This window comes from Oryctolagus cuniculus, chromosome 3 (assembly GCF_051225735.1).
Source record: "Oryctolagus cuniculus isolate XC-2025 breed Fujian yellow rabbit chromosome 3, ASM5122573v1, whole genome shotgun sequence".
NCBI lineage: Eukaryota > Metazoa > Chordata > Mammalia > Lagomorpha > Leporidae > Oryctolagus > Oryctolagus cuniculus.
Window position 1 is genome coordinate 180,710,702 of NC_142869.1, and position 22,909 is coordinate 180,733,610.

At 48.5% G+C, this 22,909-nt stretch overlaps 1 protein-coding gene across 1 annotated transcript; it reads left to right on the top strand.

The window, feature by feature from the left end:
• The first annotated feature begins 1,476 nt into the window (after nt 1-1,476).
• On the top strand, nt 1,477-22,583 carry KEL (Kell metallo-endopeptidase (Kell blood group)). Its single transcript, XM_017342677.4, has 18 exons — nt 1,477-1,587; nt 1,841-1,982; nt 2,240-2,416; nt 4,354-4,478; nt 4,791-4,937; nt 9,197-9,259; nt 9,352-9,540; nt 9,776-9,924; nt 10,913-11,042; nt 17,983-18,093; nt 19,489-19,587; nt 19,892-19,969; nt 20,383-20,483; nt 20,666-20,776; nt 20,900-20,967; nt 21,145-21,314; nt 21,579-21,674; nt 22,298-22,583. The coding sequence occupies exons 1-18, from the start codon at nt 1,564-1,566 to the stop codon at nt 22,457-22,459; spliced, it is 2,142 nt and encodes a 713-aa protein (XP_017198166.1). The 5' UTR covers nt 1,477-1,563; the 3' UTR covers nt 22,460-22,583.
• The last annotated feature ends 326 nt before the right edge of the window (nt 22,584-22,909 follow it).

Here is a 22,909-nt window from a genome sequence, read left to right on the forward strand (position 1 = left end):
TTCCCCAAGCCTTATTTTCTAATGCGTGAGCTTCTGTCTTCCCTTCTGTAATGAAGTCCCAGTCAACCCAGTATCCGTGTTCCACTTCGTAAATTCCGTGGCCATCTTTGCAGAGCCACTCTCACCCAGCAGTTGGACCAGAGTCTAGCACAGCACTGACCTAATCAAGGAACATTGTCGTCAGGTTAACTGGCCTAGTAAATCTCACTTTGCCTTGGGATGGGGAGTCAGGGGACAGAGGTGAAACACTTACTCTCAGAAATGTGCTTGCTTCGCTGAGACTGTAGGCGAGGGCTCAGTGGGATGAGGGAAACAATTCCCGGCTTGGAATGTGATTCATTTCCTATTAATATGGATAAAACTTCTTGGGAGGATGGTGAAGGAAGAAGGGACCCTGCGCCTACCATGAAACGGTTTTCAATCAACAAGGAGATGAACATCCAAGCTGCAGCTTAACAAACCTCTGAGCCCCATTTCTCTGTAGAAGATATGCAACCCTGTGAGGCAAGCATGGGAAAATATTACCTTCATTTTCCAGACGACAAAGCTTGCTCACCCACTTGAGAGTTCAAGAGGCTTGTTTATTGTCACAGAGCTAATAATTAGCAGATTTGAGTCTCCTAGTTGGGTGATCTTTTTAATGCGTGCAGCCAGCAGGGCTATGAAGCACCTAGACAAGCAATTAAGCATGCTTAGGAACAATGAGCACGGGGCTCTGAGGCCTCCTGGGTAAGGTGACATTTGACCTGGGAACTGAAGGATCCAAGAGATTCCAGAGGAAAGAGGGAGGAGGAGAATGTTCTAGAAGTAAAGGGACTTCCTGAGCAAAGACACAGAGCCGGACAAGAGAAGCAGCCCTGGAGCAAGATTGCTGGGGAGTGAGAGCTCCCCCTCTTCTACTCTGAGGTGCCCAGATAAAGGAGGAGGAGAGGCCTGGGTGTCTCCCCACTGATAAGCGCCCAACGCCCAGAGGCGAATAGTGTGTGTTTGGAGACAGGGTTAGAGTGGCAGCAGTGCCCCTTCTCCAGGAACAAGGATCTGGGGTGGGGGCAGGTGGGAGTCTGTTTCCCGAACCCCAGTCCTCAGGATCAGCACCTAGCACTGAACCAGGAAGAACTTTGGGAGCCAAAGTGAAGGACAGACAGATGGCAAGTCCCTTGGGGAGGACATCTTCGTTTGGAGTCAGACGCCTGGGGTGGGGGTGCACCTGCTCCAGTTGGGGAGATGGGAGAGAACAAGAGGGAGGTGAAGTGTGTGGTGTGTGTGTGCGAGAAGAGAGAGGGAGAGGGAGAGGGAGAGAGAGAGAGAGAGGGAGAGGGAGAGAGAAAAAGAGAAACATACATCCACGGTAGAGGGTCCTTAGAGAATTCTCTCTGAACACTGCCCTGAAATGAAAATGGGGTGAGGTATACAGGAGAAGGCATCAGAATGGCTTGATAAAACTCTAATGCATCCCCCCTTCCTGAACCAGCTTCTCTCTCCTCCTCCTTCCTCCTCCGCTCACTTCAGGAGGGTGGGGAGGAAAGTGGGGGAGAGCCACGGGGACACAGCCAGGACAGCAGAATGGGGACTCCCTGGAGCCAGGAGGTAAGTGGCGTGTTGGGGTTCATTCCTTCTAGCTCTGACGTCCTGCAAACATTGCTCGCTCCTCCTCCAAGACAAGTGACAAACCTTGTTTTTTCCTCTTCCAGGGGTCTCGGTGAGACTGGGGTTAGGGAGAATCAGGAGAGTGAGCTCTGTGCAGAGGGACCTGAACACTGACTGTTCTCCCTCCTCCTCCTCCTCCTCCCCTTCTCAGCAGCCTCCGCTGAGTGTTCCCACCTTCCTATTCCTCCCACAGAGCTCTCCAGATGAGGGCCAGCCTGCTGACTGGAACAGACCGTGGGCACCAGCCCGCCGGGTGCTGCTGGCTGTGCTGATTATCAGCCTGCTCCTTGGGTCTTCTGTGCTTTTGGTCTTCATCTTCCGGAACTGTGGCCCTCGTAAGCAAGATCCCGTAGGCCCCAAACCGAGCTGGCTCTCACTCAGCCAGGCACCACTGCCCGTGCTCCCACCGCTAGATTATGACTAGCTCCTTAGCTGACTTACTAGCTGCTCATTTGAACTCTGGCACACCCTTCAGTGACCAACTTGGTGACTGTTCCCTCTCCTTTGTTCCTCATTGGACATTCCTATGCCTACCCCTAGGGGGAGCCCTCCTCTCTTTCCCTCTTCTGTACCTCTGAGGTGTTCCCCACAGGCCCCTGTGACACACCTGTGTGCTTGGATCTCCTGGCCCGTTATACGGCCTCTGGGAACAGCGGTGTGGACGCCTGCACTGACTTCTTCAGCTTGGCCTGTGGAAAGGCCAATGGCACCAGCAATTCTTTCCGGGATCTTGCAGAGGAGAACAAGAGCCGACTCCGGAGAATACTAGGTGAGGAAAGGAGGCTGGAAAGATTCTGTCTGGAAGGGATGACTCGGAGCCTAGAACAATCCCAGCTGCCCAAACTCTGTGGCTGTGGATCCACTGGTCTACCCATCCGCAGTGGGCTTCTCAAGGCACGGCCTGAGTTTGCTTCTGTCGCCACTCCCACTCACCTCATCTGCCTCCCTTTTTCTATGTCTTCTGGTCCCTCTAGTATCTTTGCTTTATGTAATCCCCACCTCCCTTCTTTTTCTGTTTATCAATGACTTCTCCTTTTAGCATGTTCAAGCTTCTTTGTTATTTCCCCTAAATTTGTAGTTTCTGTCGCATGTTCTTTTCTCCATCAATATCTCCTCCACACATCACACACTTGAGTCCTTTTCTCCAGCACTCTCCTCTAGCCCTCAAACCCTGTTGATTTCCCAACGCCTCCTTGTCAGTGTTACCCTGTCCTCTTCTTAGCCCGGTGATCTCTGGCTTCTCACTGACACCTGGAACTGTGGCAAGCAGGTTGTTCTGGAACACATGGGATAATAGGAATGGATGATTGGAGATGATGGTGAAATGGAAGAGTAGGGTGAGATACGAGAGGGGTGCTTCATCACTGGTGGTGCTCCAGGGAGAGAATATGGATAGGCACAAAGGATATGCTGGAAGAAGAGGAGAGACAAGTTAAATGGCTCTGGTAGGAAAGGGCACTCTTTAGCATGAAGGCTGTGAAGAAGGAAAAACAGCAGACTGCCCTTCAGGGAAAGCCACGAGGAAGAACCGGGGACATCTAAGCAGTTAGAAAGGTGTCCCAGGAAGCTGGTGGATGGTGGTGAGGGTTTGGAAATAAGAGCATATAAAACACTACGCATTTCCAGTTCAAGAAAAACTCCAGAATGCATCGGATGGTATCATTTGGAGCTGAGAGAAGTAAATGAATCCCTCTGCTCTGCTGTTTTGATGGGGAAAGAGTGGGAGGTAGGCTGTCTCTGGGTAGAGATAATTTCAGTTGAGGCACAGAGATGAAAAGAAAAAATAAGCTCAAGAGAAATTCTGTTATCCACCATGGAACAGAGCTGCCAGGGGACTTGGAGGGAGAGGGAGGTTGAGTTTTAAATGGAGGAGGATTCATGTGAAAGTGAATTTGGGTCATTCTAATGGGTCTGCTTATTTGTTTCTTGGAATAAATGGGTGAGGAGAGTCTGGACTAAGAGAGCTGTCCTATTTCTTGTTTGCTAAATTCTTTTTTAAGAATTTTCTTTTCTTTACCTTTTTTCTTTTCTGAAGATTATATATTTGAAAGGCAGAATAACCGAAAGAGGGACACACACACACGCACACACACAGATCTTCCATCCTCTGCTTCTTCCCAAAGGCCCTCAACAGCCAGGGCTGGACCAGGTTGAAGCCAGGGTCCAAGAACTATATCAGGATCTCCCAAGTGGGTTGCAGGAGCCCAAGTACCTGAGCCATCATCTGTTGCCTCCCAGGTACATTGGCAGGAAACTGGATTGGAAGTAAAGGTACTGCAACTCAAACCAGGCACTCTGATATAGGTTGTGGGTGACTTAACCTGCTGCACCACAACACCTGCCCTCCATTAAGAGTGTTCTTTGCAATCTCGCAAAGTTTTCTAGTTTTCTGATTTTTTTCTAATTTTTCCATTCATCTCTCTACTGCCTTCTGTTTCTCCACTTTCCTCTTTACCTATATCCCACTTACTTTTTCCTTTCTTCTATATCTTATTTTCCTCATTGTCTCCTCCATACTCCTTCATCCTGGTCTTATTCTTTTATTGGGTTGATCCACTCCAAATAGAGTTGATTTCCCATCTTCCCAATTTTCCTTACCTCCATTCTTCCCCTTCCCTTTATATCCCTATGAGTCTTCCCTTTCTGTTTCTTTACTTGTCTGCTTACCGGCCTCCACTCATTAATTCTCCAAAACTTCCTTTCTAGAAGCCCCAGGTTCCTGGCATCCAGGCTCTGGGGAGGAAAAAGCCTTCCAATTCTATAGCTCCTGTATGGACACTCAGGCCATTGAAGACGCAGGGACTGGGCCCCTCAGACAAGTTATTGAGGAGGTAAGGAAAGTGGGGGCAACAATGTTAGTCGATACGTAACGTGTAGGACCAATAATGCCTGCTTGGGCTGCCATTTTTTGTAGGGGCTAGACCTCTTTCCTATGGGTCCTCTGGCCAGAGACAGAACATGCCAATGCCATGTGGAAGGCTCAGGACTGTGGGTGAGGGCAGAGAAAGCAGAATAGATGTAGTCCTGGAGGGATCCAAGGACTCAGAAATCATGGGTTATCAGCTATGTGCAGAAGGCAGGATCAGGACGATGAGGGTAGCTCACAAAGACCAACATTTTAGCTTCCTCTCTCTTCTTCTCAGCTTGGAGGCTGGCACATCTCTGGCAATTGGACTTCCATAGACTTTAACCAGACTCTGGCGCTTCTAATGAGTCGGTATGGCCACTTTCCATTCTTCAGAGCCTATCTGCAACCGCATCCGGCCCCTCCACACACACCAGTTATCCAGGTGAGGGATGGATTGGCACAAACACAGGTGCACTCCTCGAACTCTAACCTATCATCTCTTAGGTTGGGGAGACAAGACCAGTGTACAGGGCAGAGAATATTCCCATTTGAAAGGAAAATTGCTGATATGAGAGTCAGAGAAACCCGGTGACGGTGGGCAAGGGAGAGGCAGTGCCATCTCTGAGAGGTTGCAGCAGATGCAGTCTTCCTACTGCTAGTTTGGATTATTCCCAGAGCCTCGTAGCTAGTCTTCCCAGCTTCGGGATTGCCCTGGTCTCTTCTACTCTTTAGTTTCACCAGAGGGACCTTTTAAAACCGAGAGCTAATGAAGATACTGTCTGTTTAAAAGCCTTCAGTGGCTTGCCAGGTCAGCAGGATCTAGTCTGTAGTCCTCAGCCAAGCCTTGTTAGTATCTTCATGATCTGGTCCTTGTACACTTCTCCAGCCTTATCTTCTGCTGCCTCCCGCCCCCTTAGACTCTCAGCTATGCTGACTCACTGGTAGCTCTGAGAATATCCCTCTTTTTTTTTGCATGTGCTGCTTCCTTTGCCTGCAACAATGCCCCACACTCAGCCTGCAAAATGCTAACATATTCTTTCAGTGCTGACATCCGTGGCTGTCTCTTCAAGAAGTCTTCATAGACACCCTAGCCATGAGTTAGGTGAAGCCCTCATCTCCTCGTGCTTTCAGCAGTTAACACTCTGTACTGATGACTGTGGGCCTCCTCAGAACAGGACCATACCTCATTCACCTTTGTTCTCAGGACCTGGTGCATGGCTAGGCAGCTGGGGCCCTCGCCAGGTGTGTGTTGAGGGAGAAAATGAATAGGGGAGCCATTGCTATTGTGGTAAGCAATGTGATGCTAGATATTTGGCCCCTACTCTCAAAATTTCACAAGATCATAATAGGATGAATATATAAGAACAACTGATCATCGGTATAAGGTACACTAAAATTTAATTTTCTGAAGGTTTTTATTTATTGAATACAAATTTTCATATGTATAGCTTTTAGGGATATAGTGTTTCTTCCCCCCATTCCTGCCCTCCCACCCTCACTCCCATCCCACCTCCCACTCCCTTTCCTGTTCCATTTTCCATTAAGATTCGTATTTGATTGACTTTATATACAGAAGACCAACTCTTTACTAAGGAGAGATTTCAACTACTTGTACCCACACAGACACACAAAGTATAAAGTACAGCTTGAAGACAAGTTTTACCGTTAATTTTTGTAATACAACTCATTAAGGACAGAGGTCCAGCATTGAGAGCAAGTGCACAATGACTCCTGTTGTTGATTTAACAACTGACACTCATGACGTCAGTGATCACCCGAGGCTCTTGACGTGAGCTGCCAAGGCTATGGAAGCCTTTTGAGTTCACAAACTCCATCAGCTTTTAGACAAGGCCATATGCAAAGTGGAAGTTCTCTCCTCTCTTCAGAGAAAAGTATATCCTCCTTTGATGGCCCCTTCTTTCCATGCTAACATTTAATTTTAAACAGTATGCTCAAGAGTTTAACCCATGCGGCCTGAGGGCATTAGTTAAGATCTGAACTAGTTAAAGAAAAGCTCAGAGGGGAGGCTCGGAGCATAGTTGATGTTTGTGGGTGAAGGTGAAGCTTGAAAGGTGTTGAAAGGTTGGAAGGAAAGTCTTCGGTGAGGGAAGAACCTGCAATGATGTGATTTCTCTGTGGTGTCAGTGAGAAGAATGGTCTGTTTAAACAAGAATATGGATATACAGATGGGGTGTGGTGGGAGGTAACAGTAAGGCTGAAGACCTCACCTTGGGCCTGATTATTTCTGTCTGCAAAAGCCGTAAACGTGATAACTGTTGACATAATAGACAAACAGAGCTACTGAAGCCTTTCAAACATTATGACGTGTGTGTGTGTGTGTGTGTGTGTGTGCGCGCGCGCGCGCGTAGAGCTTCAGCTGAGTCAGCACTTTTGGAGGTCAACCTGGAGATGCGGAAACTAAAAGGTCCTGAAATAGTGGTAGAAATGGGGCTGGCGCCGTGGCTTAATAGGCTAATCCTCTGCCTTGTGGCGCCGGCACACCAGGTTCTGGTCCCAGTTGGGGTGCCAGATTCTGTTCCGGTTGCCCCTCTTCCAGGCCAGCTCTCTGCTGTGGCCAGGGAGTGCAGTGGAGGATGGCCCGAGTCCTTGGGCCCTGCACCCACATGGGAGACCAGGAAAAGCACCTGGCTCCTGGCTTCAGATTAGTGCTATGCGCTGAGGGTGAACCAACGGCAAAAGAAAGACCTTTCTTTCTGTCTCTCTCTCTCACTGTCCACTCTGCCTGTCAAAAAAAAGAAAAGAAAGAAAGAAAAGAAATAGTGGTAGAAATGGAAAGGAAAATGCAGGCCTAAGGATTTAGGTGACTTCATCCTGTAGGCGATGGTCTGTAGAGTTTCTAGAGGAGTTGATGACTGAATACAAATGAAGGAGACAGAGAAATCACCATATGACCCCATAGCTTTGATTCCTGTGAATGTGAGGAGGGTGGTTACTGGCAAGTGGAGTTCGGAGGGACTCTTGGAAGAAGAACAAAGAGAATGGACGCAGGGGGAGCAGCCAATGAAGGGTGCAGGGGCAGAAATGGAGCCCCCGAAGAGTAAGAAAGGTCTGGATGGTGGGAGTTAGACCAGCATGGATGGCTGGACACAAAGGGAAAGGCAGCAGCTTCCGGAAGAAGGAGCCACTATTGATTCCAGGATCTCTGAGCTCAGAGAATGAAGAACATGAAGACAATCCTAGAAACCCGAGGTAGTCAGAAGACAGTAATGGAAATGGACACAGATTGCAGTTCAGCAGAACAGTGTGGAGGTTGAAACAATGGACATTGACACGTTTGCATTCTTTAAACTTGGACAAACAACATGATGAAAGAATCAAGTGGCGATTTTTCCAAGGTAGAGTAAAAGTACATATCTTCAGGTGAAAATGGGATATTGAAAGTGGAGAAAAAAGAAGTGTAGGACCTAAAATCTTTGGAATAGAATCAAGGCACACTAAGGTCAGAACTGAAGTGAGATGTGTGGGTACTTGTCTGGGGTACAGAATTCTAGAAGATCCCCAGAACTCAGTACTGAGATAAATAGTGTTAAAATAGAATATCCTTAAACATAAAAATCAAGGCAGAAATCTATGATGAACAAAATATCGAATTTTGGTTCATTGTAGATTTTTTGAAAAAAAGCTCATTTATTCTTTCAAAATAGAATAGAACTTTATGGTGAATATTTTGAAAACACATAATTTTTAAGAAATCAAAAATCAGTGTTGATTTTTTTATTAAAGATTTTTATTTATTTATTTGACAGGTAGAGTTACGACAGTGAGCGAGAGAGAGAGAGAGAGAGAGAGAGAAAGGTCTTCCTTCTGTTGGTCCACTCCCCAAATGGCCTCAATGGCCAGAGCTATGCCGATCCGAAGCCAGGAACCAGGTGCGTCTTCCTGGTCCCCCATGTGGGTGCAGGTGCCCAATCACTTGGGCCATCCTCCACTGCCTTCCCAGGCCACAGCAGAGAGCTGGACTGGAAGAGGAGCAACCGGGACTAGAACCTGGCACCCATATGGGATGCCGGCGCCACAGGCGGAGGATTAACCAAGTGAGCCACAGCGCCGGGCCCAGTGTTGATTTTTTTTTTTTTTTTTTTTTTTGCTTATTGAACTGGAATTTATTTTATTTTTTTTAACTTTTATTTAATGAATATAAATTTCCAAAGTACGATTTATGGATTACAATGGACAGTGTTGATTTTTTTTAAAGACAGGTGTTTTTTCAAAATGAATCAAAAATATGTTGAAGAATTTTTTGAAAACATCCATTGTCTTTCAAAATAGATCAAAAATATATTTTGAATTTTTGGGGGAATCTATGATAAGGTTTTAGTATTTAATTCACTATGGACTTTGCATTAATTTTTATTTTTAAAAATAATATATTTATTTTGATCATCTTTTGGTACCTCTTACATTTTCTCCCAAGATGGGTGTCCCATGCTTCCCTTACTCTAGACCTGGCATAAGGAATAGTTCCCTTCTGGACACTGGTTATTACGCTCTGTCTTGTGGAGTACACCCAAATGCGTTGTCATCCTCCCTGTCTTCACATTTCCATGTCTGGACTCTGTCTCTTCTCCATCTCTGCCTACTCTTTACTCCCATCTCCAGATGCGATCTTCCCCACCACCCCATACCTGCCCTCTCCATCGCCCTCGCTCCCCACTTCTCTCCAGCCTCTCTTATGTCTAGATAGACCAGCCAGAGTTTGATGCGCCCCTCAAGCAAGAGCAGGAACAGAAGATCTATGCCCAGGTAAGGTGATGTGTGGACCAAGGCCCTGTCCTCAGAGGCCGGGAGGAAGCCAGGGGCCTCTGGCTCCCGTGGCTGAGGTTGCCTCCCCCCAGATTGTGCGGGAATACCTGACTTACCTGAATCAGCTCGGAACCCTGCTGGGAGGTGACCCAGGCAAGGTGCAAGAACACGCCTCGTTGTCTATCTCCATCACCTCCCGGCTGTTCCAGTTCCTGAGGCCCCTGGAGCAGCGGCAGGCACAGGGCAAGCTCTTCCATACAGTCACCATTGACCAACTGCAGGTGCCTGGAACTGGGGTCCTGGGTGGGGCCTGTGGGCATGAGGGTCTCCCTCCAGACTTTCTTCACCCTGCCCTCTTCCTCCGTGTGCCCTCAATCCTTCCATCCCTCTTTTTGGCTCTGTCCGCTCCCCAAGCCCACACCTGTCACTGCTCTTATCTCAAACCCAAGGGGAAGCCCTTTTCCCTTCCTTCTTCTTCCTTTCCTTTCCCCCTCAGCCTTGTGTCCCTCCTATAAGGAAATGGCCCCTGCTATCGACTGGTTGTCCTGCTTGCAAGCAACCTTCACACCCATGTTGCTGAGCCCCTCACAGCCCCTCGTGGTCCATGACCTGGAGTACGTGAAGAATATGTCACAGCTGGTAGAAGGGCTGCTGGTGAAACACAGGTTTGTCCCAAGTGGACTGGGGGTGGGGGAGACGGGAAGAGAGCCCATGGTTCACAGGTCTCAGGGGCCAATGAGATCATGGGAGTGCAGGCCAGGATGGGCCTACTGGGAAGGAGAGAGGCACTGACCACATCTTGGGGCAGAGATGGAGTGGAGTAGAGGGCACAAACCAGAAAGGGGCAGACAGGTGTTCAGGATAAGGGAGAACAGCTGAATTGAAGTATACAAGGGCCAGCCAGACACACGGTCTGCTGGGCACAGCACCTCCACCTGGAAGGCCCAGTCACTGGGGACGGCTCAGTTGCTGGGGACAGCCGAGGGCATTTATGTCTTTCCTGCAGCCGAGTGCTATGGGCAGGAGCAGGAGGCACGTGGGACGGGGAGCCGGAGCTGGAGAAGGCAGGGGTGCTCTGGGGGATGAAGTTGTGGGAGGGGCCATTTCCCGGTGGTGTGAGTGGCTTCGGGAGCCTTCTTGGGGAAGAAATCCTGAGAGCATTCTGATGGGATCAGTAAGTCGAGCAAGGTGGGGGCCGTGGAAAGATAGCTCTACACTGAGCTGTGTTCCCTGCTACCTGTGTGGTCACCACTCTGAGCCAGTGGCTTCCTGCCCAGGAGAAGTCGCAGAATACCACGCAGTGGTGCTCAGGAGAAGCATCTTAACATGCACTGAGACCTCTGGGTGTGGAACTAGACGGAGCTGTTTTATATCTGAGTTGTCCAGCCATCACCTAGCCTGGTCTTTCTCCCCCTGGCACTTGAGAAGGCTGCCACGTTATCTAGTTCCTTCTGTCATTCTCCGAACCCATCCTACCCCACACCCAAAAAAGATCTTCTCGGCTTGTTTGCATGTCAAAATTGCTGTTCCTTATCCGCATGGAGGAAAAGGGGCTGCCCCAGGAGGATCAAGATGACTTACCTAAGGGGAGACTTTTTACTGAGGACTCCCCAGAACCCTGGGACATGTATGGGGTCCTTTTTGCCTTTGCAGGAACTTTCTGCAGAGCCACATGATCTTGGGGCTGGTGGGAACTCTTTCTCCAGCCCTGGATAGCAAATTCCAGGAGGCACGCAGATCGCTGAACCAGAAACTGCGGGAGCTGACAGAGCGACCACCTCTGGTGAGCAGAGAGGGATGTATTTTCCCAGATTGGGGTGAATGCTGGCACACTCTGTTGGTGAAGGGGGAATGAGCGTGGAGGGCCCTCGTGTCCGAGCTTTCCATAGAGGCAGGCAGGTTGGGAAGACCGAGCTTATCCAGATATCAGACTTGTAGGCTCACATATCCTGGCCACTTCTCTGCTGTTTGCTGGATATTAGAGTTTAAATATGAAATCTGAAATCACTGAGGATTGCTCTTCGTTTGTCATTACCCTTAAACTCTGTCCAGTTGTCTGTGATCTGTTCAGCTCTATGATTGGAGGACCCGGATCTAGAGCTTAGGTGTTCTTGGGATAAGAGACAGATATGGCAAGCAGTGGCCTTCCTTATGTCTAAGTGATTCCACGTTCAAAGTGGTTCATAAAGAGCTGACTTCTGACATGCAGGGCAGGGGTGAGTCCACTGAGCCACACATGGGCTTTGTGGTGAAGCTCCTGATACATCTCAGGAGAGGGCTTTGTAACAGGTGTGTTTTGTTGGCCGGCACCGCAGCAAACTTGGCTAATCCTCCGCCTGCGGTGCCGGCACTCTGGGTTCTACTCCCAGTCGGGGCACCAGATTCTGTCCCGGTTGCTCCTCTTTCAGTCCAGCTCTCTGCTGTGGCCTGGGAGGGCAGTGGAGGATGGCTCAAGTGCTTGGGCCCTACACCCACATGGGAGACCTGGAGAAGCACCTGGCTCCTGGCTTCGGATTGGTGCAGCACCAGCCATAGCGGCCATTTGAGGGGTGAACCAACGGAAGGAAGACCTTTCTCTCTGTCTCTCTCTCTCTCTCTCACTGTCCACTCTGCCTGTCAAAAAAAAGTGTGTTTTGTTAGCCAGCATCTATCATGTTGACCAAGATGCAAAGACGCTCCTTTGCTGAGACCCTTGACGAGTCCAAAGGCAAGTAGCAGTGTCTAGTGCCTTTATACAGCCAATCCTTAGTAAGGCCTCCGATTAGTCTGAAAATCATTGGGTTGTTTTCCTTAGTAATTTGTGGTCTATGGTCTGCCTTGGAGAAACTCTGCTTTGCCAGCCTGATCTTTCTGTAGAATTCAGAGAGGGGTAATGTGTTCACAGGGACTGGGATGTAGTTATGTCTTATTAAGAGCTTATAATGTGCCAGACCCTTCTAAGTCCATTAGTCTGTGAGCTGTCTTCACCCCCACAGCACCATGATGTTGCATGAGTACTAATTTATCCTCGTTTTAAAGGTGGGTAAATGTGAGTTCAAAGGTTAAGGAACAGGAACAGATACAGAGGCTAATAGAGCTAATAAGTTGGTAGAATGAGGGTTTGAACTCTGGTAGTCTGGTTCCAAGGTCTCTGCTTACTCATTGTGCTAAAAATCATTCCTCCTCAGGACCTTCAAGAAACTTCTTGAGGATAAGTCTTCAAGAAATTTCTGCCCAGCCTGTCTCTAGGTTCAGAGGAAGCAGAATAGAGACCCAGATCCTCTTTTTTGGGGACGGGGGTTGTTACAAAATCCCTGGCCACAAACAGCTTCCCGCAAATCCCAGCACCATGGCCTGACAGCACTTCTTGAGGAGTGTTGTAATGGTGCTAACATTGAGACTCATGCTCAAAGAATGTAGAGGCCTATAAATCCTGAAGTCATTATTCTTTCCATTAAGGTACATTAATGTCCTTGGGCTTAAAACTGAATCACACTCTGCCAACAAATAGTTATGTGACCTTGCAGAAGCCACCGGGCCCTCCACAGCTGGAATACAATATGACACATAAGAGCAGCGTTAGTACCCGGTGCACGCTGAGTAGTCACTGTTTGTCAGCATTTAGCACAGAGTATTTTATCTAACACTCCTCGTAGCACTGAGATTTTTACTCTCCATTTTGCAGGTGCAAAAATTGGCTCAGAAAAAACAAGTAACTTTCCCAAGATCATGTAGCTCATAAATGAAGGAACACATGCCAAAAACAGACTTGTTTGGCTCATGAGGTCATGTTTTTAATCATATACTGTGCAAGATTGAGAAATAAGAGAGTGCCACAGTGGATTAGCCAACCTTTCTCCAAAGGGCACCATGGTAAACATGTTTGGTTTTGTGTTCCATAGAGTTTGTTATAACTCAATTTTGTCCATTTTACCTTGATACAGTAAATTTTAAAGTAATCACATATCATTTCCATTCAATTATTTATAGCCATTGTTTATATTCCTACCAACCTAGAGTCTTTTTGCTTTAACATGTTATTCAGTGAAATATTAAGTCTTTTTACTGTAATGTCAATTTAAAATATGTAATCTAATCTTAACTAAAAAAAAAGGCTGGGAGAAGGAAAGAGGGTGAGAAGGAGAAGGGGAGGGAGGGAGGGAGGAAGGGAATCTCATCATGTTCTTAGAAGATCTGTATCTTCAAATATCTGCTAAAAACTAAATCAAATGAAAATAAAAATTAACTCAACTCTGTCCTCATAGCACAAACGTGGCTGTACACTAAATGGAATGGTAAAACTGTGATCCTATAGAACTCTGGTTGGGACAGCAGAAACACTTGGTGTTCCTAAGAGGGAAATATCAGGGAAGGTTTGAATGATCAGAGAAAGCTTGGTTGTGCAGGAGCAATATCTACTGGGGGGATGAGGCTTTCTAGCAGAGAAATAGGGGTCATGCATCCCATGGAGCAGGGCAGCTGAAACTTGATGCAGTATGAGCAAACCTCCTGGCGACTCTGGCGAAGAAGAGATAACTTGGCCTGCATGCAAGGCTGTGCCCAGTGCTACTGTTGCTGGTGCATGCCCTGGGTGTTTGCTTGTTCCAGCAAGGAAACCAGGGCAACTGGAACACAGTAGGATAATATTGGGAGTGAATCAGAGAGGGGAAGAGAGGGCCATGGAGCAACGGGGAGGTCATTTTAAGGACTTCTGCTTTTCTCTGCATGAAATGCGCACATGCAGAGGAGTGGGATCTGAAAAATGTTTTAGAAGAAAGTATTTTAAGGTAGGCAATGTGATTTCCTGACTATCTATAAGTGGAATAATAGAATCAAAGACAACACCAAGGTTTTGCCCTTGATTTGGTCAACATTTTTGGTTCTAGTCAATGGCCATTAAATAAAGACTTTTGACCATTTTCTTCTGAGTGAATTCTAATTTGAAAGACTGCTCCACCCCATTATCTGACCACCTTCTTGTTGTTTCGAATACACAGTCAATGAAAATGGCATTAAGCCAGGTTTTCCTTTTTTTCAAGACTTATTTTATTTGAAATGCAGAGTTACACAGAGAGAGGGAGAGACAGAGAGAGACAGAGAGACAGAGAGAGACAGAGACAGAGACAGAGAAATCTTGTATCCACTTGTTCATTCTCCAAATGGCCACAACAGCTGGAGCTGAGCTGATCTGAAGCCTGAAGCCTGGAGTCTCTTGCGGGTCTCCCATGCAGGTGCAGTCGCCCAAGGTGTTGTGCCATCTTCCACTGTTTTCCCAGGCACATTAGCAAGGAACTGAATTGGAAGTGGAGCAGCCAGTACTCAAACTGGCGCCCATATGGGAGCCAGCACCACAGGTGGCAGCTTTACCCTCTATGCCACAGCACTGGTGCTAAGCCAGGTTTTTCTTTGCCAAACTCATGAAGCTGAGTTTTAGGAATTAAAAGCAGGACTCCACATTCATATCAGTTAAAGGTGAATCATTTATATTCAACCCAACATCTCAGTTTGTTCAGGCAGTTTTAACCTTTGTTTCAATCATCCCTTCTGTTACTTTTCCTTTCCAATCTTAGGTCATTTACAGTTTTATTCAATGAATCTTCATCCACCCTACTGTTGAGATCCTGAAGAGTGAAAGGCGTCAGATCATATTACTGAAAACCTCACTACAGATTCTTCTGTCATTTATGCCATGAGTATTTACTGAATACTTACTGACTATCCCAGATACCTCTCTAGGCATTTGGGATACAGCAGTGAACAAAATAGCACATATTTCTGTCTTTAAGCACTTTATGCTATTGCCAGAAGAAAGACAATAAGTAAAACAGGTGGTGTAATCAAGAAAGCAAAAGGAGAAGTGAAGAGAGGGAAGGCTAGTGGGGAGCAGTTACGATTCTCAGGGGAAGTCACATGAACTTAGTCATTCATCCTTGATGTCCAGTTATGGTTCAGCCAGATGAGCATCCAACCAAATCGTGCTATCATTCAGCATTGATTTCTCCATCTAATTCACTGGAACTTAATTTGTGGTCTTATCAAATGTCTTCATAAAAATCAAGATAATGTAAACATAGCATAGAAGTATTATAGAATATATAGAATACTTTCAAGGTATCATTTCACATAAATCGGTGAGGAAGTTGGAACAGATATTGTTCTCATTTTTTATAGATGAAGCACAAGGTTTATGTTAATAACTCATACTTAGTCAATCCTGAATTCTCTATTTATTGGTAATATTGTGGTGGCATTGAGGATGAATTTAATGTGCAGATGTATCTTATTGGCCCTTACAGTCTTTTGCAAACTTTGAATTAATTATCAACATTCAAATATTAGGAATTGGCATGCCAATATTTATATTTCAAGCCTGTGTGTGTGTGTGTGTGTGTGTGTTAGAGAGAGTGTGTGTGTCCAGGCAGCATGGGGCCAGCCTCTAAGAGTGGCAAACATTCACTTTGGCTACATGATGTAGATGCAGCTCAGATTGGACCAGATCCACTTTCTCCAGTCCACCACATCTTGTGGTTCTGATGTGGAGCTGTAGCTCACAATTGTGTCACCACAGGACACCTTTCCTGCTATGCACCATTGGACAAGCCTTCTAACTGGAGGGGTCTTCATTATCTTGGCATTATATATCCTCCGTGATCCCACCCTGGCCCTCCAGACTCCTGGAATTGTCCCTGATTTCTGTCCTTTCTCAATAATTATTATACCTGTTGCTATATATGCACCTTTTTCAGTGCCCTAAAATTAACCTTAGGCAGCTTATTATCTTGTGTTTGAAGTATGCCATGCATCCTCTGCATTTTAAAGACCTTTTTTCCTGTTTCTCAGTCCATCTTTTTGATCAATGTGGTATACTCTGTCATTTGACGTCTTGACAGACAGCCATAGAATTGCATTCTCCAGGGTCGGCGCTGCGGCTCACTAGGCTAGTCCTCCGCCTAGCAGCGCCGGCACACCGGGTTCTAGTCCCAGTCGGGGCACCGGATTCTGTCCTGGTTGCCCCTCTTCCAGGCCAGCTCTCTGCTGTGGCCAGGGAGTGCAGTGGAGGATGGCCCAAGTGCTTGGGCCCTGCACCCCATGGGAGACCAGGAGAAGCACCTGGTTCCTGCCTTCGGATCAGCATGGTGCGCTGGCCGCAGCGCGCCAGCCGCGGCGGCCATTGGAGGGTGAACCAATGGCAAAGGAAGACCTTTCTCTCCTCTCTCTCTCTCTCACTGTCCACTCTGCCTGTCAAAAAAAAAAAAAAGAAAAAAAGAATTGCATTCTCCAGAAGCTGAATCCCAGAGCAAAAGACGTTGCAGAAGTGCAGAGAGACTCAGGGAGTAATTTAGGCACCAGGAGGTGAGAAAGGCAGGCAAGTCCACGTCATGCCCTCAGGTGGGCTCCCCATCTGCCGGCCACAGCCATGGTTGTCACAATTGTTTGAGTAATATTCCCAGAACCAAACTTGTGGGGAGGGGGAAGGACACTGACGGTGGTCAGCAGAGCCTCACATGACCTTGTCTTTGTCCTAGTCCACGCCATCGAACTCAGATTTCTTCTCCACTCCTGTTCACTTTTATGTTGTGTTTTAGAGCTCATCGTACACCACAGAACGTCTGAGCCCCTCGCTCCCGTGAGAGAGAGACTTCGTGATGTGGGCTCGAGCATGCAGGTGTAGTCAGAGAGGTCTGGAGCAACCTCCCACGACAGCAGGCTTAGGGGTTCCTTCTTCAACAGCCGCCATATTGGCCTCCCCTCTCTTTCCCCTAGCCAGACACTTCAAAACCCTCTCAACCTCAGGACCAAGCCAGCTCATGCTGAGAGCATTAATCTTTCTGCCTCCCCTGCCAGCAAATCTTTAGGAAGTAAATAAGTGACCAGAATGAAGTCTCTGGTTTCATCTCACCAAACCCAGGTTGGCACCACAGTACCTGGTTTTTGTTAAGTCCCACTTCAGCTTCCCTCAGGCAGGACCTTACTCCTTTTTCCTGGCTCTTCAAAACTATCCAAGCCTACCACTGAAACTTTTTCCAGCCTCTCCCCCCACCCACTTCCCCCTCCCATGTGTGTATTTTCTATTCTCTAGATCTCATTGTTAAAAAGAAAAGAAAAAAAAAAACAGCTTTCAGTTGCTTCTGCCCTGCTGAGTTGCCGGCTCTAACATTAATGACCCTCATCTTCTCATCCTATTCTCCCTGATTTGGCTGACAGTCTCCTAGCTCTGAAATTGTACATGTGGTCTTTGTTCTCTTGTAGAAAGCAATAGGACAGCTGTGACCCCGTGTTCCTGGTAATCTTCTTCTTTATGAAATCCTGTAACACACAATAGCCCATGCCGAGAGTGGGCTGAGGGGCTGGAGGGGGAAGGCAGTCACTGCCCCTGATTTCTGTTCAGGGAGTCATTGCTGGGGTCCCGAAGCTCGGTGTGTGGTGAGTGGGGACAGATGGGCAAGAGCTTTGACTTCTCCACTCTGCCTTCCCAGGAACCTTCTAGTCCTCCCAGGTCTACCTCCCAGGAACTGGATTTTCAAATTCAGTAGGAAATAAACAGAACAGTTTTCTTATCCAGGATCAGGGACGATCCTAGAAGAGGACATAGACCCTTTTGACCGTCACCATGGGGCAATACAGTGAGATGAAGGCCAGAAAGTGTGGTATGGAGAGGATGCACTGGGGATGAAGTTTAGAGATAATTGACCTAGAGAAACAGGCAAGAAAAAAGCCACTCATTCCAGTTTTTTCCTCTGCAGCCAGCCCACCCACGATGGATGGAGTGTGTGGAGGAGACAGGAACCTACTTTGAGCCTACCCTGGCCGCCTTGTTTGTTCGTGAGGCCTTTGGCCCAAGCACCCAAAGTGCCGTATGTGAGAGTTCCTCCAAGCCCATGTCCCTCCAACCTTCCTACCTGGCCCACCCTGCCCTAGTTCTATGAACACTGCTCTTTTCAGTGGCACCTATGGTTGGAGAGCGAGAGTCCATGGAGAGAGAGAACCCAAGGCTACTCTGTCCCTTGGGTGAGCACAGTTCAGTTATGAGACACAAAGCATCCACAACACCCACTAATTTAGACACGTCACCCAACTTCCCTGGTCCTGTGTTTCTTCAACCATAAAATGAGAAAGTCGGACTCTGTGAACCATAAGGCTCCTCCCCGCTTATCTAAGATTTTGAGCAACACATGATATGACATGAGAATGGCGTGACGTATTCCTGAGGAGTTCAAATAAATAATTAATGAATACTTTTTGAGTACTTGCCACATGCCCGGGACTTCTGTAAGTACTTCCCATGTACTGTGTGATTTAATTTCTCTTACCATATTTAAAGGAGGGGGAACTGAGGCACAGAGTGGTTAAATGACTTTCTCAAGGTCACTCAGCACTGAAGAGCAGACTCGGGAAGTCTGATGCCAGAGCCCAGACTCCTGGTAGTGCTCATTTTTCTCTACTAATGGGGAACATAGGGGCAGGCATTTGGCATAGCGGCTAAGACATGCGGGGAAAACTGCACCCCATGTCAGGGTGCTTGTGTTCAGGTACTGGCTCTGCTTCTGATCCATCTTCCTGGGAGGCATCAGCCGATGGCTCACGTACTTGTGTCCCTGCTACCCAAGTGGGAGATCCAGCCTGAGTTCCCGGCACCTGGCTTCAGCCTAGCCAGCCCCAGCAGCTGCAGGCATTTGGGGAATGAAGCAGCAGATGGGAGAGCTGCCTGTCTCTATGTCTGTGTGCTTTTCAAGGAAATATCAAAAAGAAAGAGTATAGATAAGACAGTAGGTAGCTGGAAAAATAGAATACACACAGGTTGCGAAGCTGAGAAGACGCCCCCTTGTTGGGAAGTTACAGAGCTTAGGCTGCTGGCAAAGGGGAACAGTGCCTTCAGAAAGGGGGTGAACAAGGCCCTGAGAGCAGGGAAGGGGATGCCAGTGTCCTCCCTCCTTTGCTTTCTTAGCCGCCACTCAAGAGTGAGAACCCCATCGGGATCAGTTCTCCATGTGCAGGCAACCATCCTCCTCCTTCAGTGTTTGAGTCTGACTTTCTATTGCTTCAGATCTTTGTACCCTGGAGGTTTATGATCACATAGGAAACATTCTCACCACCCACCCACCCCACCCCACCCCCATTCTCTGCTAGCTACTCTAGCCCAGGCCATTCCTTGGGATCATGGCCTCTCCCTAAAATCAGGTGCTCTGGGTAGGGCCAGGGCCAAGGCTGCTTCAGATGTTGTTTTTCTATCCCTGACCCTCACCCCACAGGCCATGGAATTATTCACTGCAATCAAGGATGCCCTCATTGCTCGCCTCAAAAGACTTCCCTGGATGAATGAGGAGACCAGGAAAGAGGCCCAGGACAGGGTAAGGGCAGGGGCAAAGGCCAGTGTGGGAGCAATGTAGGGGTGGACGCGAGAATTAGCTCAGGGGATGGTGATTGGAGGAGACCACAGGTGCAAAAGCCAACACGAGGGCGAATTCTGAAGTTGCGGGAAATGAAAGCAAAAGCTAACGTGCATGTTCCTGGAGTGTTTTGAAGATGCTGTATGTGCTGTGTGCACATCCGGTGACAATGTCCAAGGCTGGGTCAGGCAGTGAACAGGAAAAGCTCCCTCTGGCAGACTCAGAGAGAATGCTAATTCTCTGCTACCTTGTGTGTCTTTCCCAGGTCACCCACCTGCAGGTGAAGATAGGGGCCCCAGAATGGGCCCTGAAGCCAGAACTGGCCAAACAAGGATACAGCGACGTGGGTCCCTGCCCTTTCCAGCCCCTGTTCAGTCCTGTTGTCACCTCTCTGGCTCACTGAGTCTTTGACAGACAATCCTTTGTTCCTGGATGATTCTAGCCACCCACTTCCCTGCCCCGGTGCTGGCTGGGCTCTATGGGGGGTGTCCACTGTATGAGTCTTGGCAGAGAATGGACTTTTTTCAGGCATGTAAGCCTGTGAGTGCACACACACACAAAAGCATGCATGTATTCTATGGTTTGCTTGTGTGTGCTTGTCTGTGCTAATCCATGTGCAGCTTATCTGTAACGAGGTGTGGTGAGTGTCTGCAGGTAAAACTTACTGGTTTGGGTTCAAACGTACCCATCCGTGTATGTCAGTGTGCGTCTGTATATTTCTCTGTGTGCCCACGTCTCCTCCTGCCTCCTTCACAGATACAACTTGGACCCAGCTTCCTGCAGTCCGTCCTGAGCTGTGTCCGATCCCTCCGGGCTAGAATTGTCCAGAGCTTCTTGGAGCCTTTCCCTCACCACAGGTGTGAGAGCAGGGGAGACGCAGATACCCCTTCCCAGAGACAAACTCTCTACAGTTAGTACGGAATCAAGCCAGGGTGCAGGGCAGGCAGTAGAAACACTGGGAGTAGCTGTGAGGGAATGCATGTGCCTGGGTTGGGGGGTGTCCATGATGGAGCTGTGTTCATGTGTGTCCTCCCCACAGATGGCAGGTGTCCCCCTGGGGAGTCAATGCTTACTATTCGATGCCTGACCATGTTGTAGTCTTCCCGGCGGGACTCCTCCAGCCTCCCTTCTTCCACCCCGGTTACCCCAGGTACTGGCTGTTCCATTTGGGTGGGCAGGGAGCTTCCCAGATTGACTGGTATTATGATGGACAGGACTTGTGTTTGGGGGAATTGAAGGATTCCGGGGGTACAACAAGCTCTTGTCTCTCTAGAGCCGTGAACTTTGGCGCTGCTGGCAGCATCATGGCACATAAGCTTCTGCACATCTTCTACCAGCTCTGTGAGTAACAGGGACCACCAGGAGGTGGGGCCACAGAGACCCCAAAGCAAGTCCTCACAGGGGAGAAAGGAAGGTTATCTGGGGACTGCGGCAACTTTGCAGTGCCCCGGGGGCCAGATGAGCCTGTGGTGCCTCCCCATGCCCCTCCAGTTCACTCTTGTGTCCCATTTTCAACAGTGCTCCCCGGGGGCTGCCTGAACTGTGACACCCGTGCGCTGCAGGAGGCGTCCCTGTGCCTGGAGCGCCACTATGCTGCCTTCCCATTACCCGGCAGAACTTCCTTCAATGGCTCTACCACGTTCCTGAAGAATGCCGCAGATGTGGGGGGGCTTTCCATTGCGTTCCAGGTAACTCACCTGCCAAGGACCATGGTCTGGTTTCACCAGCTGAACAGACGAGGCGTGGGGATCCCTCTCCTACTTCAAAGATCCCCATTTTGGAGAGGACATTTGTAGGTATTTGGACAAATACCTTCCTTCTGGCTTGGACTAGTGTGCCAGTGCAGGTGTGGTAAAGAGGGACGAGCAGTGGATTTGGGTATTGAAGACATCATAAATCCAAGTGTTTGTGGGCCTGGAGCCCAAGAGCCACTCTGTCTACACCCACACCAGGCATACAGCAGGAGTCTGATCCGTCACCGTGGGGAGACCACCCTGCCCAACCAGGACCTCAGTTCCCATCAGCTTTTCTTCCGAAGCTACGCCCAGGTAGGCAGCTGCTGCCTTCCACCCTATTAGCTCGGAAAAACTCTCATTCCCCAAGCACCCTCCTCAAATACCCACAACCCTCTGCCACAGCCACTCTCACTTGGCACCTTTCAGACCATCCTCCAGGCTGCTTTAGGTTCTTCTACCAAACTCAGCACCCCTCCATCGAAAAGAAGAAAAACTCTGCTCCCGTGTCCCTCTCCATGAGATAGCCCTGACCTTTACATACACTTCTGTTGGAAAGGGGCCTGCAGTGGGCTGTGTACCATATCTCTCCCCTGAGACCTCACTCCCAGGTGTGGTTCCAGCCTGACATAACTCCCTTGAGTACCTGTGCTCTCTCAGCAGACAATCTCCGAGTCCCCACCAGGTTTAAAGAGTCCCTCACCTCTCTGTCACTTACGAATGTATCATTACACAGCCCAGGCATCCCTGGACTCCTAGCACCAGGTGAAATGAACTGCAGATGGCAAATACTCCGTGTGGCCCTTAAGCGTCCTGCACTGGCTCCCCCTTTGACTCCTCCCCCTCACAAGCCCCTGGTCACCAGGCTTGCCTTGCCCTATTGCCCTGTCATAACCTGTTCCACTTCTTACCATTCCTTGGCCTCTCTTCCTCATCAGGTGATGTGTAGGGAGCCCAGCCCCCAGGACTCCCAGGATATTCACAGCCCTCCCAGTCTTCGCATCCATGGACCCCTGAGCCAGATCCCAGCCTTTGCCAGATATTTCCACTGTCCACGTGGTACCCTCCTGAACCCTTCCAGCCGCTGCCAACTCTGGTAACCTGGCTGCCTAAAGACTACAACGCAAATGTAGCAAACCCTCCTGGGCCTGCCAGGGAGTCAGGGCAATTCTTTCCTCTCCCTTCTCGTTCCCCAAATAAAAGCTGATACTTGGTGTATGCCTATTTTTGGTAACTCTTTCCTACTATGTTCTATTCTTAGAAGTCAGAAAAGATAAGAGGGGAAAATACCAAGAACGGTTCCTTGGATACCGTAAGCAAAGGGACCAGTGGTTGACGAACTGATGGGTCTGAAGTTCAGCCAGTGGATCAGCAGTTATGCAGTTACACAGGCCAGTCATAGACCTAGGGCGTGGGTGAAATCTCAGAAAGTGCTCCCAATTGTTTCTGAGATTTTATTGCTATTTTATTGTCACTGTCTGCTCCCCCTAATCTGCTATCTTGAACAAAGCCAGGAGAAGTGTGGGGGAGGGGTGGGATGAGTCTTGAGC